General features: G+C 36.5%; 1 protein-coding gene across 4 annotated transcripts in view; it reads right to left on the bottom strand.

The window, feature by feature from the left end:
* NEDD4 (NEDD4 E3 ubiquitin protein ligase) overlaps positions 1–15,314 on the bottom strand; it is a 59,681-nt gene that overhangs the window by 1,879 nt on the left and 42,488 nt on the right. For 3 of the 4 annotated variants that reach the window (XM_075100307.1, XM_075100309.1, XM_075100310.1), the window contains 17 exons: positions 14,631–14,696; positions 13,880–13,999; positions 13,232–13,438; positions 12,144–12,221; positions 11,850–11,904; positions 11,708–11,766; positions 10,712–10,777; positions 9,315–9,544; positions 8,573–8,694; positions 8,403–8,473; positions 6,770–6,865; positions 5,179–5,252; positions 4,969–5,029; positions 4,307–4,366; positions 4,089–4,196; positions 3,367–3,463; positions 66–138 (listed from right to left, as the gene is read on the bottom strand). In XM_075100307.1, the coding sequence (XP_074956408.1) occupies positions 66–138; positions 3,367–3,463; positions 4,089–4,196; positions 4,307–4,366; positions 4,969–5,029; positions 5,179–5,252; positions 6,770–6,865; positions 8,403–8,473; positions 8,573–8,694; positions 9,315–9,544; positions 10,712–10,777; positions 11,708–11,766; positions 11,850–11,904; positions 12,144–12,221; positions 13,232–13,438; positions 13,880–13,999; positions 14,631–14,696 (1,643 nt within the window). The remainder of the gene's footprint in view (positions 1–65; positions 139–3,366; positions 3,464–4,088; positions 4,197–4,306; positions 4,367–4,968; positions 5,030–5,178; positions 5,253–6,769; positions 6,866–8,402; positions 8,474–8,572; positions 8,695–9,314; positions 9,545–10,711; positions 10,778–11,707; positions 11,767–11,849; positions 11,905–12,143; positions 12,222–13,231; positions 13,439–13,879; positions 14,000–14,630; positions 14,697–15,314) is intronic. The other variant, XM_075100308.1, reaches the window with a different exon arrangement.

Raw genomic sequence — 15,314 nt, 5'->3', positions numbered from 1 at the left:
TGAAAACTCGTGAGTATTTTATCATTATCATTAAAGGTCATAATTTACCTAAATTAAATACTGACCATGTATGAGCTCTTGGCAGTTTTTCAGGGGTACCCCACTGTTCAACTGTAAACAACTGTGGTCCATTTGAACCTGCAGAAAACAATACATCAATTTTCATCCCATTATGAGGTTCTTCTAGAATTAGAAATTCAAATTATGAAATATTTTGGGTTTTTGTAATTCAATTCTGACATAAGTAGGAGTTATCTATATGAATCAAGTACAGTCTATACTTCGTAATGGTCACTTGTATTTTCAATTATTTCTTGCTATATCTTAATTTCAAGAGACTTTTACACCTTAAGCTTAGAAGTCTAAGACCTCAATGCATATGCATAGTAGCTGGTGTTGAAAATTTTACGCAGAAGACAGTTTTATACTGTATAAATTTTCCATGTAAAATGTGCCAAGTTATATAACCTGGCAGAAAGTATTCGAAGTCCACCTTTACCTACGCAACAACAGAGTAGAGTAAGTGAGAACTTTTTGTAATACGGTGTATTTCACATCTGTATGTGTACATATGCACCTGAGAGAGATTTTTTTGGCTAGTAAATGCAGCTCCGGCTACCCCTGTGCCTTCAGCAACTGTCTTACAGCACGTCATATCTGAAAGTTTCTTGGACCTCTCAACTCTTGCCAAGCCGATGCAAAGGGCATTTTGTAACTATTTTCCTAAGCTGTTGAAAGCATTTGTGTATGTATGGAGAAGACTGTGTAGTTTAAAAAAAATTTTTGAAAAAAAATCACTATCTTGTCAGAGAACAGGAGATTATATCTGATGGTGGGTGTCTTCTGACTATTCTGCAAGGAGACCATCAATACAGTTAGAGAATTATATTCCAAAGCAGATGGCTACACAAGAATGAGTAGCCTTCTGCTTCTGAAGTGGAAGATGCAAAACATGTTTCAGATTAAAGTTGAGTAATGAGAACAGGTTGATCTATGAATACAGCTAAGGTGTAAGTTTTGTGTAGAGTACCTTTAGACCTGTGACATTAATTCAGTTTTATAATGCAGACAGACACTTTCCTCTTTTTAAAGAGTTCTCCATAATGTTGGGGGTTTTGGTTTGGTTTTAACTATATTATTTTAACTGACAATTTCAATTGTGGTTTTATGGAGACATGAAAAAAGTATACACATTCGTAATAAAATTAAATTATGGTAATATATAACAATGCATGTTATAGAAGTGGATTTGGAAGAAGATGTTAGCCAACTGAAATACAGAAAAGAGACAATTCACCCCAAAGATGAAAAGAAAGCAGGAGAAGGAAAAAATCCTTTCACTACTAACATACACAAAAAAGCAGGAAATACCAATCAACGCACAGAAGCTATACTTTGCACAAGTCTAGTGAATGAACTAGACAGATGACAGCAGACACTAAGCACTTCACCCTAAAATCTTATCAGACAGATATGTCAGTAGTTGTGGAAATACTTTCAGCTCCTCCTCTTTACCTTCTTGCTTGGGTTACATGTTTCTTCAAAGCAGGAGGCTGGTTAGAAAAGGTAAATTTTAAGAATGCCTGGAATAAGGATTAAGCAGAGAAGCAGCTATATGACTGACAGTGTGTTCTACCATGTGACAAGATGATAAAACTCCCTTTTAATAGCTAAGTAAGAATTAGCCTTCACTGTAGCTATCCAACTGATTAGCTAGAGGTTGACAAATCACGGGTGGAGGGGAAGACAAGAAATACCAGAAAGCTACATATGTTCAGTGTCCTAGTTCTCAAACTTGGGTTGATTTGTCCCTGGACACCAAACACTCCCTTTTTATGAGCAGGAAAGCCTCTCTGGGCCACGAGAGGGAGACCTCCCGCTGGGAAGCCAGCTCTAGGTCTGCAGCCCGAAGGTGGGAAGGGAACAACCACAGGAGCAGCCTGGCAGCAGCAAAAAGCCAAGTACCAACACAAAGCACAGAAGAACCACCTACAGTTCTTCAAATACAAGCAGGTACTAGAATTGTGATTGTGATCATTACTGGGATTTAGTGTGATCATTACTGGGATGGCATGCTGGCCACAGTAAAAGAGAGATAACTGTAAGACAAAGAAACAAAGCACTGTGCAAGACAACTGCTAATTGACTTTTTCATTAATGAGTGAATAGAACTACAGAAACTGGGACTTGGCCAGAAGACTGCCCAAGGATATCCTAAACCCTGGGCAGAAGAGAGCCAAGGGCTTCAACAGCTTCTTTCCCTGTATCATTCCTTAGTACTATCTCTGGTAGTGTTTTTAGACAAATAAAAATCCCGAGGCAGCAGAATTCTGATCAGGTTCCATTGCAATAAGCATGTGCTATAACTCCAACAGGAACAAGCTTCAGGTGCAAGAGCAGACACATGGTTCAAGTCCCTGAAGGCACTGTCCTTCCCACTGGAACTCAAAATTCATTCACTGATGGAATGGGAAAAATAAACGAAGTATTTGTGATGAAAATGAAGAGAAGGAGAAATGTGGACACACGGTGGGTGGTATTTGTTCACAATTCTAGTGTTTTATAAACAAATTACTATCTTGTTTACAAAGAAGGGAATGTTTATTCAAATACACAGGTTCGGCTATTTGGTCATTTGCATAGGTTCTCAGCACTTTTAGCCTTAATAAAGTAGTCTAGCAGAAAACATAATAGCCTATGGCAGCTGAAAACAGACTTCCCATAAGCAAAACACCCCCACCCTTTGTGGGCTGTTCTATCTGCTTGCCTGCACTCTTTCCACAGTGGGTTTTCTGGCTTTGGTATTGAAGTCTGCTCCCACTCCCCGCTGCCATCTGCTTGTTTCAGTCTCTGCACTGTAGGTTCACTAGTTCTCTTTTGGCATTATGTTAACTAATGTCATTTCAGTGGTCCTCTCTAGAGTATATACAGATACAATTGTTTGTAAGGATAACTGTGGCTTGTGAGCAGATAAAAACAGTTGGGAACTTACAAGAATCTGAAGTTAACTGCTGATGCCAGCATGTCTTTGTAATAAGATCTTAGATAATAGAACTTTCTTCAAACTCAATCATGTGTTAAACAGGGATTATTGGAGCTCTCTAGAACTTTAAAATCCACATTCATTTGAGAAGTCCTATACATTAAAAAAACTTCTAAACCAGAATTAAAACCAAGTATTTATAGAACACGAGAAACGTGTGATCTAAGTGACTCTTCTCTGACTTTGCTTCTTGTAACTGCCAGTATATATTCATTTTAAAGCAAAATGTGAAATAACGTGCCTATGTTTTAAGTCAAATATCATGACAATGTCAGTATCATGTTCTATGCTACTTAACTGTGAACATAATCATAAGTACTCACCATACAGCTCAGAAAAGCCATTCATAGGTACACGTGACGTGCCAGTAACAAATTGAAGCAATCTTATTCTCTTTTCAGAGTCCATCGTTAAGACTGCCTATGTATGATAATGATCACGATTAAAGATTTAGTTTTAAATTAAGGTTTTAAGCTAGCAGATTTATGCAACATAGTTTCTACCTCTAAATAATTATCCTTTATATATATGTGTGTGTGTGTGTGTGTGTGTGTGTGTGTATGTGCATCTTTTTTTTAAGTGACACACAGAGTCTACTTCTCTGCCTATTGCTAAAACCTATGAAATCAACAGTTTTTTAATGGCACTGTAACAAGAGTACCATTACTGACTTGGCAGGCTGTTAAAATACTTCCCTTGAAGATTTGGCCCCTACTTTTTTGAAGTTTCCTGATGTTATGAACTAGCAGCCAAATTCCTGTAGTTTATTAAACAGAAGAGTTTAACACCTATTTAGTGTAACCATGCCAGAAAAAGCTACACAGAAATATTTTTAACCCTGGTCGGACATGGATTTTTTTGTAAAAGCAAGTATCAGCAGTGTATTTACATTCTTACCATGTCTCATCTTCAGTTTTCTTACTATCTTTCTGAGGAGTTTCAAATATTTACCTACCTATTGATGAATCACATGACAAACTAGCATAGCTGAAAAGCAGCAGCTTTCAAACAGTTTTTAAGTAAAAAAACCAGAACTTCACAATACCTTCCAGAACCACTGTATTACTTGATGGTTTATGTTGTAGCCATTTTTGTATTTTGTATGTAGTTTCCAATCAGCCACATCCACATCTCCCAGTCCACACATTAATAACTACACAGATAAAAAAAAAAAAACAAACCAAAAACAAACAACCACCCAAAGTTTAAGTCAGTGACATTAAGTTTCAACAGAATTTGTTTTCTTTTCCATGATACACTTACCTCTAGCTCATTTTCATCAAAAATTTTAATCAGATCCTGTGGTATTAGTTCAAAAAAGCCCTAAAAAGATGAGGAAGGTCTTCAAAAATCAAGTTAACATTATTTAAGGGTTTTGATTCACTGAGAACAATATTTAGATGCTTTAGCAAACAGAGCCAAAGCAATACTTCAAATACAGATGTTTGGACACCAGCAGTCCCCAGTCTGGTTACAGTACTTTTAATTCTGACTTATCTTACATCTTTACTGTGCTACACTGAATGGTGAATATACAAGTCTGAATATTATATATGTAATATTTATACAAATAAGGATAAACCAGCTAATTTAGTTTAATTCTGTTAGTTTGGTTTAATTTTCGTTTCTGCAGAGTTCATTAAATACCCTGCACTACAGCTAAAGCTGTCAGCCAGGACTGAGAAATAAGCAAATTTTTCAATATGAATCAAAAACCCCAGTAAAAACATACCAAAAGATTTTTAAGTCTGAAATAATTCAAAACTGACACTACAAACAGTATTGCTGCCTTTTTTTATACCTGTAACAACAGGTATAAACAACAGGAAGACCTGGGTGGTCTTCAGGATGTCCAAAAAAAAGCTTGTTTTAAGATTATATGCAAGAAATTCTTAGAAGAATTTATTTTGTAATTAAAACTATACCTCTTTAAAGGCTGCCATTTGTTTTTGTACTCTGCTCACAAATCTCCACTGAATTACAAGACTGCAAAAAACCAAACAAAACCAAAAACATTTAAAAGAACAGCAATTTATATAAAAACCAACAACTTCCTTTTGTTAATACAACACACAGCTCCTATTACTAGAGGAGCAATCCAGTGATATACATTGCATATAGTGACCACTACTTACTGAATGTAGTCTCTCTTGTTCTTGTTGGTGACAACTATTTCTGATCCACCACTTTTTAGTTCATGTTGATGGGTCTAAATGCAATACACAGAAGCAGTCTTAAATGAGATGTGCAACACAATTCATGTTAATATTAGGTAATTTAGTTAACTCTGGAAGATTGCAGAATTTGAAAACTATTAGAAATAGAACCAGTTTCACAGGTCACCTGAACAAATAGGATTTGGTTGATTGCTTTAAAAAAATATATTATTCAGGGACGTCAGATTGCAATGGGGCAACCTCCATTTTTTCTGATCTGCTACAGTAAATTGCCTAAGTTTGCACACAAGTTCTCAATAATGTGGACTTCACTAACTGCATGATTCAATGACCCAGCCTTTTTTTTCCAAATTTCAAGGAAAAACACTTGGAGAAAAATTTCAGCAATGGCCCCAGTAAATAAAGGAATCCATATGCATTTGTTACATAATTATTTATACTACTAGAACCTCAGTAGACAAATATCTGATTTTTCAGTTCATTCAGATGTACATTTTCATGCTCCTACGTAGGATCACTTTAGTTACACAAGACCACAAAGGCTATTATCCTACTTAGATCTAGCTGGCACCTGTACTGGTCCCCGCTATACAAAAAGGATGTGGACAGGCTGAAAGAGGTCCAGAGAAGGGCCACCAAGATGATCAAAGGACTGGGAAGCCTGCCATATGAGGATAGGCTGGGAGAACTGGGTTTGTTCACCCTTGAGAAAAGGAGGCTTAGAGGGGACCTCATTACCACATACCAGTACTTAAGGGGTACCTACAAAGAAGATGGAGACTCCCTTTTTACAAGGAGTCACATGGAGAGGACAAGGGGGAATGGACACAAGTTGCTCTTGGGGAGATTCCGATTGGACACCAGAGGGAAATTTTTCACAGTGAGGACAGTCAACCATTGGAATAATCTCCCCAGGGAAGTGGTTGACTCGGCCACATTGGACACTTCTAAGATCAGCCGGACAAGGTGCTGGGCCATCTTGTCTAGACTCTGCTCTTCCCAGAAAGGTTGGACTAGATGATCTCTGAGGTCCCTTCCAACCTGGGATTCTGTGATTCAAGACCCGTGGTACTTCTACATGGCTTACCTTGGATAACTTTCTACACAACAGCAAACTTGTTCATTCCATAGTTTTCTAGTACATCTTAGAGAAAAAAACCCTACTACTACAATCTCCCAATGAAATCTATGATTCCAACCATTTCAGAAGAACTCATCCATTCCAGCCAACCACATAAAACCAACCTCTACTCCAGATAAAATAATGGGACTATGGATATCTTAGTCTAAGTTGCATTCACAGCAACAGCTACATTTCAATAAAAATATTATTTAAGAAAAAAGCACAAGCTATTTTTCCAGGTTCTGCTTATTTCCAAGTGCTTTATCACATCACAGCCAGGCTAAAAGAGCAATGCATGACCATGTGCCAGCTAAAAGAAGCAGCTGAGTGAACAAACCAACATAACTGGGAACGAAGGGTTTTTCTTAATACCATACAGATAAAATCAGCTAATTTCACAGGTCAAATGTACATAAACATACTAACCTGACCAAAAAGTTCTTCATCAACTATAAATCTGAGGTCCAGTTCTATTGGATCATTTTCAAGAATCCATCTCAGAGAATTATAATATTCACTATCCTAAGACAGAGAATTACAAATTAGTAAATACAAACTAGGGCAGCCACCTTTTAATCTACAAGAGGCTTCATTACAGCCCAGTGCATGCTGCTACCTAGTATAATCCTGTATCGGATACAGAGACTCTGCAATTGTACAAAGCTACAAAAAAACTTTAAAGACATCTGAAATTTGAAGACTCAGCAATCTCAAGACTAAAGATCTCTCACATAGCAAAATCGTGATGTCACAGCTTTATCAGAAGGAATGTATTTTGGACTCTCTGTCTCTCATCCTGTATTTATCTTCCCTTTATTGTTAGGCATTACTACAAAGAGCCTTAGGAAATTAAAATTAAAATAAAGCCAATTGTATCCTGGGCTGCATCTAAAGAAGCGTAGCCAACAGGTCAAGGGAGCTGACTCTTGCACCTACTCTGCTCTCGTGAGACCCCACCTGGAGTGCTGTGTTCAGCTCTGGGGCCCCCAGCATAAGACAGACATGGAGCTGCTTGTGCAGGTGCAGAGAAGGGCCACTAAGACGATCAGGGGCTGGAGCACCTCCCCTGAGGGCAGCCTGAGGGAGTTGGGGTTGTTCAGCCTAGAGGAGAGAAGGCTCTTATAGTAGCCTTCCAGTACTCAAAGGAGGCCTGTAGGAAAGATGGGGAGGGACTTTATCAGAGAGTGTAGTGATAGGATGAGGGATAACAGTTTTAAACAGAGAGGGTAGATTTAGATTAGATATTAGGAAGAAATTCTTTACTGTGAGGGCGGTGAAACATTGGCACAGGTTGCCCAGAGAAGTTTTGAATGTGCCATCCCTGGAAGTGTTCAAGGCCAGGCTGGATGGGGCTTTGAGCAACCTGGTCTGGTGGAAGGTGTTCGTACTAGGTGATCATTAAGGTCCCTTCCAACCCAAACCATTCTATGATTCTGTAGTACTAGGGGGAAAAAAAATAAAATCAGGACACACCTATAAATCTATTACTCAAACAGAGAGGAGCTATATTTGGTATTCTTATAGGACAGCAAAACCAGTAATATATTGAAGAGCCCAAATAAAAGCCACTCTGCCCACTACTGCTCTAGATAAGAACTATTATCAGGGAAACAAACAAACGTTTGTAAAAATGTTACACTGTACCACTCACTAATATTTTCAGTCTCTGAAAGTATATGTTTCTTTTTAGTAACTGAAAGACACAAACTAATTTAAAACACAGGTTGAGACAGGAATCACAAAGACATTTATATTTAATTTTAAAAACCTTAGTATTAAAAATATTTTGAGAAAACATCATAGGAAGTTTAGAGTCAAGTTTTCAATACAGCTTAACTAGACTTAAACCAGACTTAAACCTAGACTTAAACCAGAGTCTAGGTCTCTCTGATAGGCATTGGAAGTTTTAATTCCTATACAACTTACAGACTTATAGAAGATGTAGCCTAAAATTTCTTTGAACCTTGCACTTTCAACCTGCCCAATGTCACTAAAGATATATACAAAAAATTAATATGAACATGAAATCCTAACATACATGATGAAGCAAATTACATACCACAGACTCCATATCATGAAGCGTTATTGGCTTTTGGAGCATCATCTTGTAAAAAGGACGAATAAAAAAGGCTTTAAAGAAGAACAAATAAATTGAACAGTATGTAACTTAAAAATCAAAATATGCACAATATTAATATAAATATCATATTACATAAAAGAAATACTAACCATCTAAAAGTTTGCCGTGGTAAACAGCCATTCCAGCTACACGACCTATAAACTTGAAATAAGAGAGATGATCTTCATTGCAAAGTCCAGAGTTTGGATTGATCTGCAGGGTATAGTTATCTCTGAAGTTGAGGGAGGGAGCAGGAAAGAGAAAGAAAAACAAGATATTGTACTATAGGAACAGTCCCACGTTTGATGATCTGAAAGACATCACTGGTTAAATCAGGTATTACTTTTCATAAAGTTGAAAAAATAATCATATTTGGATTAATAAATCAGTAATCTAATATTAATCAATATTCAACAGAAGACTGAATAATAGCATAGCAAAATAACAGTTTTGAAACACCACAAACTGGCTTTGTAAGTTAGAGATATACTGAAGAGAAGGGCCTAACTCCTATTAATTTTAAAGTAGTCAGAACAACATCCTCCACATTGTGTTAAATACTGCCTCTTCTGTAAGTAGTAGATGGTTGCAAGCATATTCTTGTCTATGCAAGGATGACATGGCTTATGTAAGACTGCTAAAAAAAAAAAAAAAAGATAGAGGTACTGTCTCCACATTATTGTTCTGTCAAACAAAGAACTAGGTGTAGAATATTGCAGTTATTAACAACTAAACCCTCCTACACAGTTGCGGACGGGGGGAAGCAATTCTATTTCTGTAGTAGGTATGAAAAATACAGTTGATCTGCTTTCTCTAACTAGTCTTCATGTCTTCCAGACCTGTATTACTTACGTAGCTGAATATTCGAACAATCCATAGTAAGGATTAAACATTTCTTTAGAGAGAAGGAAGAACCATTCCCTGGCCACTCCTCCGTAGTCTAAACCTTTTTCACCATCAAATTCAATCCAAAGTCTTGCTTTAAGGAAATCTGCTTTCTTTACAGCTATAATTCTTCTGTAAGAATCTTCGAGGATTGTTGTGCGATGAATTTTCATTTCAAATCTGTTTGGAATATCACTCTTAAAAAAAAGAGAATATAAAAACATAGAATAATAGAACAAAACCCAGCAACTCTAGTCCTGCAGACTATGCAAATTCTGTTAAAGAATGGCACACAAATCCTTTTCTTAAATAATTTGGAAATATAACACAGTATGATTGACAAAAGGCTCTATGTACGTACAATTCAACTAGCATGGAGAGTTTCAGATAGTAAGTTCTACTTCATACCAAGGAAATAGGGTTAAAATAAGTTCTTACTAGTAAAACAGCATATGCTTAGTAGTTCTGCATGCAGCAAGGCATGAAATCTTCTTTAACACTCAAAATTCATCATATTATAAGCTTGAGCAAAAGAGCTTGTATTTAGTTCTTAAATTACTATGATTATATTGTGTGGCTGATCTGTCTATCACTTCTCAGATCAGGATAATGACATTTGAATGAATGCCAAGCTTATTTGACTAGGAACACAAAAAATGAGGTGAATACATAATTGTGTGCAATTTACATGTCAGCTCAAAACGCACAGGTTTCAGAAAGGCCAGAGATAGACTCGGTAGGTAGAAGGTGAAGTATAGGTCTAAACTCAAAGGCAATTATTATATACATAAAACATCTCCCAAGGATACCAAATTTGATTGCAGTCATGCAAAGGCTCATTGTTATCTGGATATCCAGATGCTATTTAGTCTTTCATGCTATGCGTTATATCTGGCACTGCCATTTCAAACTAGAACTTGCAAATGAGAGTCATAAACTTAAGATTTTAAGGCTAAAAGAATTTATTAGTCATCTAGCCTGATCAAGATGACAGTACAGGTTTCTACCTGAACAATCCAAAATCTATTCTGAGAACTTCTATTTCCATATACTGGAAATAGAAGTTCAGTGATGTCCAGACTTTACCGTTGCCTGCCTACTTCCAGGTTCACAACTGTTTTAACCTTTTAGGATTTCTACTTTTTTAATTAGACTGTTTGCAGTCTCATCACTGCATAAAGTCACAAACTTTACTGTTGGATTAAATGCTAATTCTTACCAAGTCTGCCTCACAAGTGTATTTGTGATCAGACAGTAAATCTACCTTCCCAAGCAGGTCAGAAAGTTCGATTTCCTTTCCCTATAACCTAAGCTTTCCTTTGTTTAGGGACATAAGTTCTGCTGGATTCCTACTGATTACTAACCTGTTTCTTCAATTTCTTTCTGAAGAACTCGTACTTCCGCTTATAGTCCCTGGAGTAAGGCACAGCCTTTAGGAATACAAAAAAAAAAAAAAAAAGCTGCTTGAGACACTCTAACAAGTAATGTAATATAAACTAGTCTATATTTGTGAAACACGGACAATGCATTTAAGTTCTGAGAAAACAGGAATATGTGTTTTACTAAGTATCAAGGAAGACTTTCAATTTATAAATATATGGACAGTTCAAAACATCTGGAATGAAATGTACTACTTTGTTCAGATAATTTGTCCTGATCAGTTCCATAGAATTTATCCTGTACTTTATTATCAGCTGATGTGACTGACTACGTTCACTGACTGGCCCAGATCAAAGTGACCAAAATGCCTTCGGTGACTTATGTCTTTCCTTGCTGTATCATGAGAGACCTGGCTACAAACAGCTCTGTTTTCCATGGACAGAGAAGGTTGTTTACATATGTGGGCTATTAATAAACACAGATATCAGTTGGACTCTAAAACCCATCTAAAATTACAATGTGTTGCATCTTTGCAATTAGCCCTGGTAATTTTGCACTTCAGATTAAGTATCAAGGCTAGATAATTATTTTTCAGTTGGAAATTAATTTCATTCCTTTTAAAGCCATTTTCTTTTCTTTCTTTTTTTTTTTTTCCAAGTTTGCTTCATGAATTGAGCTAGTCTCATTTTGGACACTGTGGATAAAAAATTAAATGAAGTTTCTTACCCACTTCAAATCCCCCCCAGACTCCTAAGGAAACGTTCTTACTACTACAGGAACTGATTTTTCTTTCTGGCATTTAAAGACCATCCTCACAGAAAGCTTTCTAAACAGTCTTTAAAAATAAATAAAAATGTATTCTTCAAACACCCCGGAAGTTTCAGCTTCTAGACTGAGTACCTGATAAATGACAAGAGTTTGTTTGGATTCTATTAACAATATTCTTGAAAAATATGTAAAGCTATTTAAGAAAAGCTTACTGGTCCAGTTATCGCCACATTCTGCAGTCGAGGATCCTCCCATTGTGTTTTCTTTGTATCTGCAAAACATTTAATTAGTTCCACTAATTAGGTAATGTTCAGAAGTGAAATGAACGTGGGGAGAGTACTATATTGTACATACTGTGGTTTATGAAAAATATCCTTCCATCTGTGTGAGTTCTCTCCTCCCACCCTGGCTGTAAGAAGGAGACACTTTTATTATAGATTTTGGACTGTATAGTTTGTATAGAACTCAACATGATCTGCAGCTGGGGGAATTCCCCCCCTTCATCTACCCTCAGCATTGGAATTAAATATAGAGGGTTTTTGGATGAAAAAGCAGGCTGCATTTTCCTCATGTGCAAGTTTTGATAATGCTAATTTAAAGTATTTAAATTGTTGTATCTGCAAAACAAGTATAAAATGGTTTACTTACTGGTAATGGGCCCAGGTCTACTGGATCTAGGGAAGTTTTTCTCCTCGGATGAGCAGAAATTTTCAGTCTTGGATCTTCCTTTGAAAACAAATCAAGCAGCATGTTAAAATCATTTTGTTGTTTTGCTTTTAATTTTTTTCCTCTTTATTAATGATTATGTGAAGAATATGTCTAGTATCAACTCGATAATTGTTGCATATTCTGCAGCCAGGTAGTTCCTCGAGGATTCTCAGTCCTCCTGTAGTTTACAATCATCTTCTAATGATCTCTCAGTTTATATGTTTATTTATAAATTCCTCATTCAACTCATTTTAGTGTAATTGAGTCAAATTAATCTTTCCACAGGGTTTTTGGCACACTTTGTGCTTTTTGGGTTTGGTAGTTGGGTTTTTTTGTTGGTTGGTTGTTTGGGTTTTTTGGGGGGTAGGAAGAAGGTATTTGTGTTAAATGAGGTCTTTCCATAATCCTGAAGGAAAAATATTTGTTTTGAATCAGCTTAATGCATTTCTCTGTTTCTCTTTCACCTGACAGCGATACTGACCTACTCTTTAAATGCTCTAAGTCCCTCTATTAGCACTGCCTAGCGGTGTGCAGTGCCACTCTGTGGAACTGTAGCTGTACAACTCCCTCAACCATACTGCAGCTGTACCTGTCCTGCTTTCTTAAGAATCCACAGAAATTTATGTTAATTGTACCTTGTTACAAATTCAAGGTAATTGATTTCCTGTTGAAGGTAAGTTTACAAAATAAAAATTTTTAAAAATTTAATTAACTGATTTCTGTTAACAGCACATATAAGTTATCACAGTTTTACAGTTATGACAGAAGTGTCATTTAGGAGATGCTTTATATCTGCAAAACATTCCTATATACATCAGTATTTTCCTCCTTCCAAGCTAAACTTTCAAGAACTGATACAGTTAGTAAGATTCATAATGTTCTACTCATGATAGATATTTTAAATGACCTTGCACTTTTATTATATATGCTCCTTAACAGACATGACACAGCTATCTTGGCACTAAAGCAGTAAAGCTCTGACTTGAGAGGAACTAGAATTAGAGTCCATGAGAGCAATTTTCCATTACCCATGTGGTAGTTTTGGTATTGTGGTCAATAAAGAATGGTCTCCCACTGGGTGCATGTCGGACTTCCCAGCCTTTAGGGAGAAATCCTGGCTCCATTTCAGGCTGTTGATGAGAAGACTGCTGTGATGAATCACTTGATGTTGCTTGTGGTTGTCTTCCTATAGAAATACTTTGCCCAGCTGACAACTGACCTGTTTCCATAGCAATCTATGGTAAATGACCAAAAAAAAAAAAAAAAAAAAAAGCCCTGTAGAACAATATATTTTTTCTGTCAACATATTTTTGACTCATGAAAGCAGTTTTATAAAGCAAGTGTCAGACAGTACATAGATTTTTTTAGTCCAATATCAACAACATTGACTAGTAATCACCGATTATGCTACCAGGGTTAAAAGAAGTCTTTCAGGCTTCTCAATCAGCTACCGCTCTCCAGAAGGCTGTCTTGGTACACTAATAGTAGAGTGACTTGCTGTAAATATTACTGTTCCTAACCCTCACTGCATTCGCTCAGATATTTTATGTAGTGCTTTACCCATTCATGCCTTTTGCATTTCTATTTCAAGAGGTCTCTGAACTTTACTTCTATTATGTGAGACGTTTCTAAGGTTAAATGAGTAAAACCATTAATAATTAGAAGACGGAAAGTACCTGTACAACTGGCTTTAGCCAGGTAGTGGTTCTGGAATTGTGATCTATATAATAGGACCTCCCTTTCTCATCTTGTCGCTCTTCCCAGCCTGGGGGTAATCCAGATGAAGTAGGCAGTAACTAAATATTAGTGATAACAGAAGAGAAACAGTTAAGAAAACTATGAAACTGACTGTGAAAAAGTATTCCTCTGTCAAATTAAAACAAAACAAAACAATAATCCAGGAGGTTAATGATTTTCACAGACTGGATAAGACAGAAAAGCAGTATTTAAGTCCTTACTGAAGAGTATAAAGGGACAGATTTCTATTTATTTATTTATTTATTCTTTTCTTAAATTCGAGCTCCTCATCTAAAAGGATTAATTTATAGATCTGATTTAGGCATGGCTGATCCAGCCTAGTACTTCTGGCTATGAGCTCACAGTTTGCAGTGTCACCACAAAAACATAATGTAAGGATGATGGTACAGCTTTTAATTATAAAGCAAACAATTTGAAAAACAAAACTTATCTTCATGGGAAGACTACTTCCTTCTGGAAGTAGGCAGGCCCTATCCATGCATTAAGCTACTGTGAAAGCTTTACAACTGAACCCGTCTTGCTAGACTCATAATGGCAATTTCCTCAGGACAGCTGCCAGAAGCTGAAGGCCAAATCTCATTTAAAATGTCAGCATATAATAGTTTTACATGAAGAAAATCCTTCAGCTTTTCTGCTACACAAGTCTGTGTTTTCCAGAAAATGACGTACCACTGGATGTGCAGGCTGCTCCTCAACTCTGTATGTTTGCAGACTACCTCTTCTGCTGGAATGGTTCTTGAAGCGGTGAAGAGGAATGACGTTATTAGCTATTATTGTAAGGGTGGCAGCAAACAGTCAATGGTTATCACACTTTAAACTATTACAGTTTTCCTCTTGAACAAAGTGTCTTATTTGTTTTGAAACATCGATATGTTTTTGAAACTATTGACACTGCTAGAAACATCAAGTTCACAGTGTCTTTTAAACCCTTAAAACAGAGTAATAGAGAGGCTTGTGAAAGTTCTGAAAACCCTAGATGTTTTGGCATGCAAAACATTAGAGTCAATTGCAACCCATTACATTACCATTGAATTTACATTATAGAACTTACTGTGTTATCTTGTCATTAGACTAAAGCCTGTGATGTATCAGAGCTAACACAACTTTTCAGAGAGCAGATTAATTTAATAATGACAAGATAGGAGAGTCTGAGACATCCAGTTTGAGAAGAGTAACTTAATCCCTGGACTTTTAAGCATCTATCTTTCTGCCTAGAGCCATATTTCAATCTCATCTGCTACAATTAAGTAATTTCCCCAGATTATTTGAAGGATTTTTTCCCTATCTACATACCCTTTTAGAATACTTCAAAGAAAAGGCATTATTAAGTTTTTTAATTTTTTTTTGGGGGGG

Source organism: Phalacrocorax aristotelis, chromosome 7 (assembly GCF_949628215.1).
Source record: "Phalacrocorax aristotelis chromosome 7, bGulAri2.1, whole genome shotgun sequence".
NCBI lineage: Eukaryota > Metazoa > Chordata > Aves > Suliformes > Phalacrocoracidae > Phalacrocorax > Phalacrocorax aristotelis.
The sequence above is the reverse complement of the archived record's forward strand: the minus strand, read 5'-3'. Positions and strand labels throughout refer to the sequence as shown.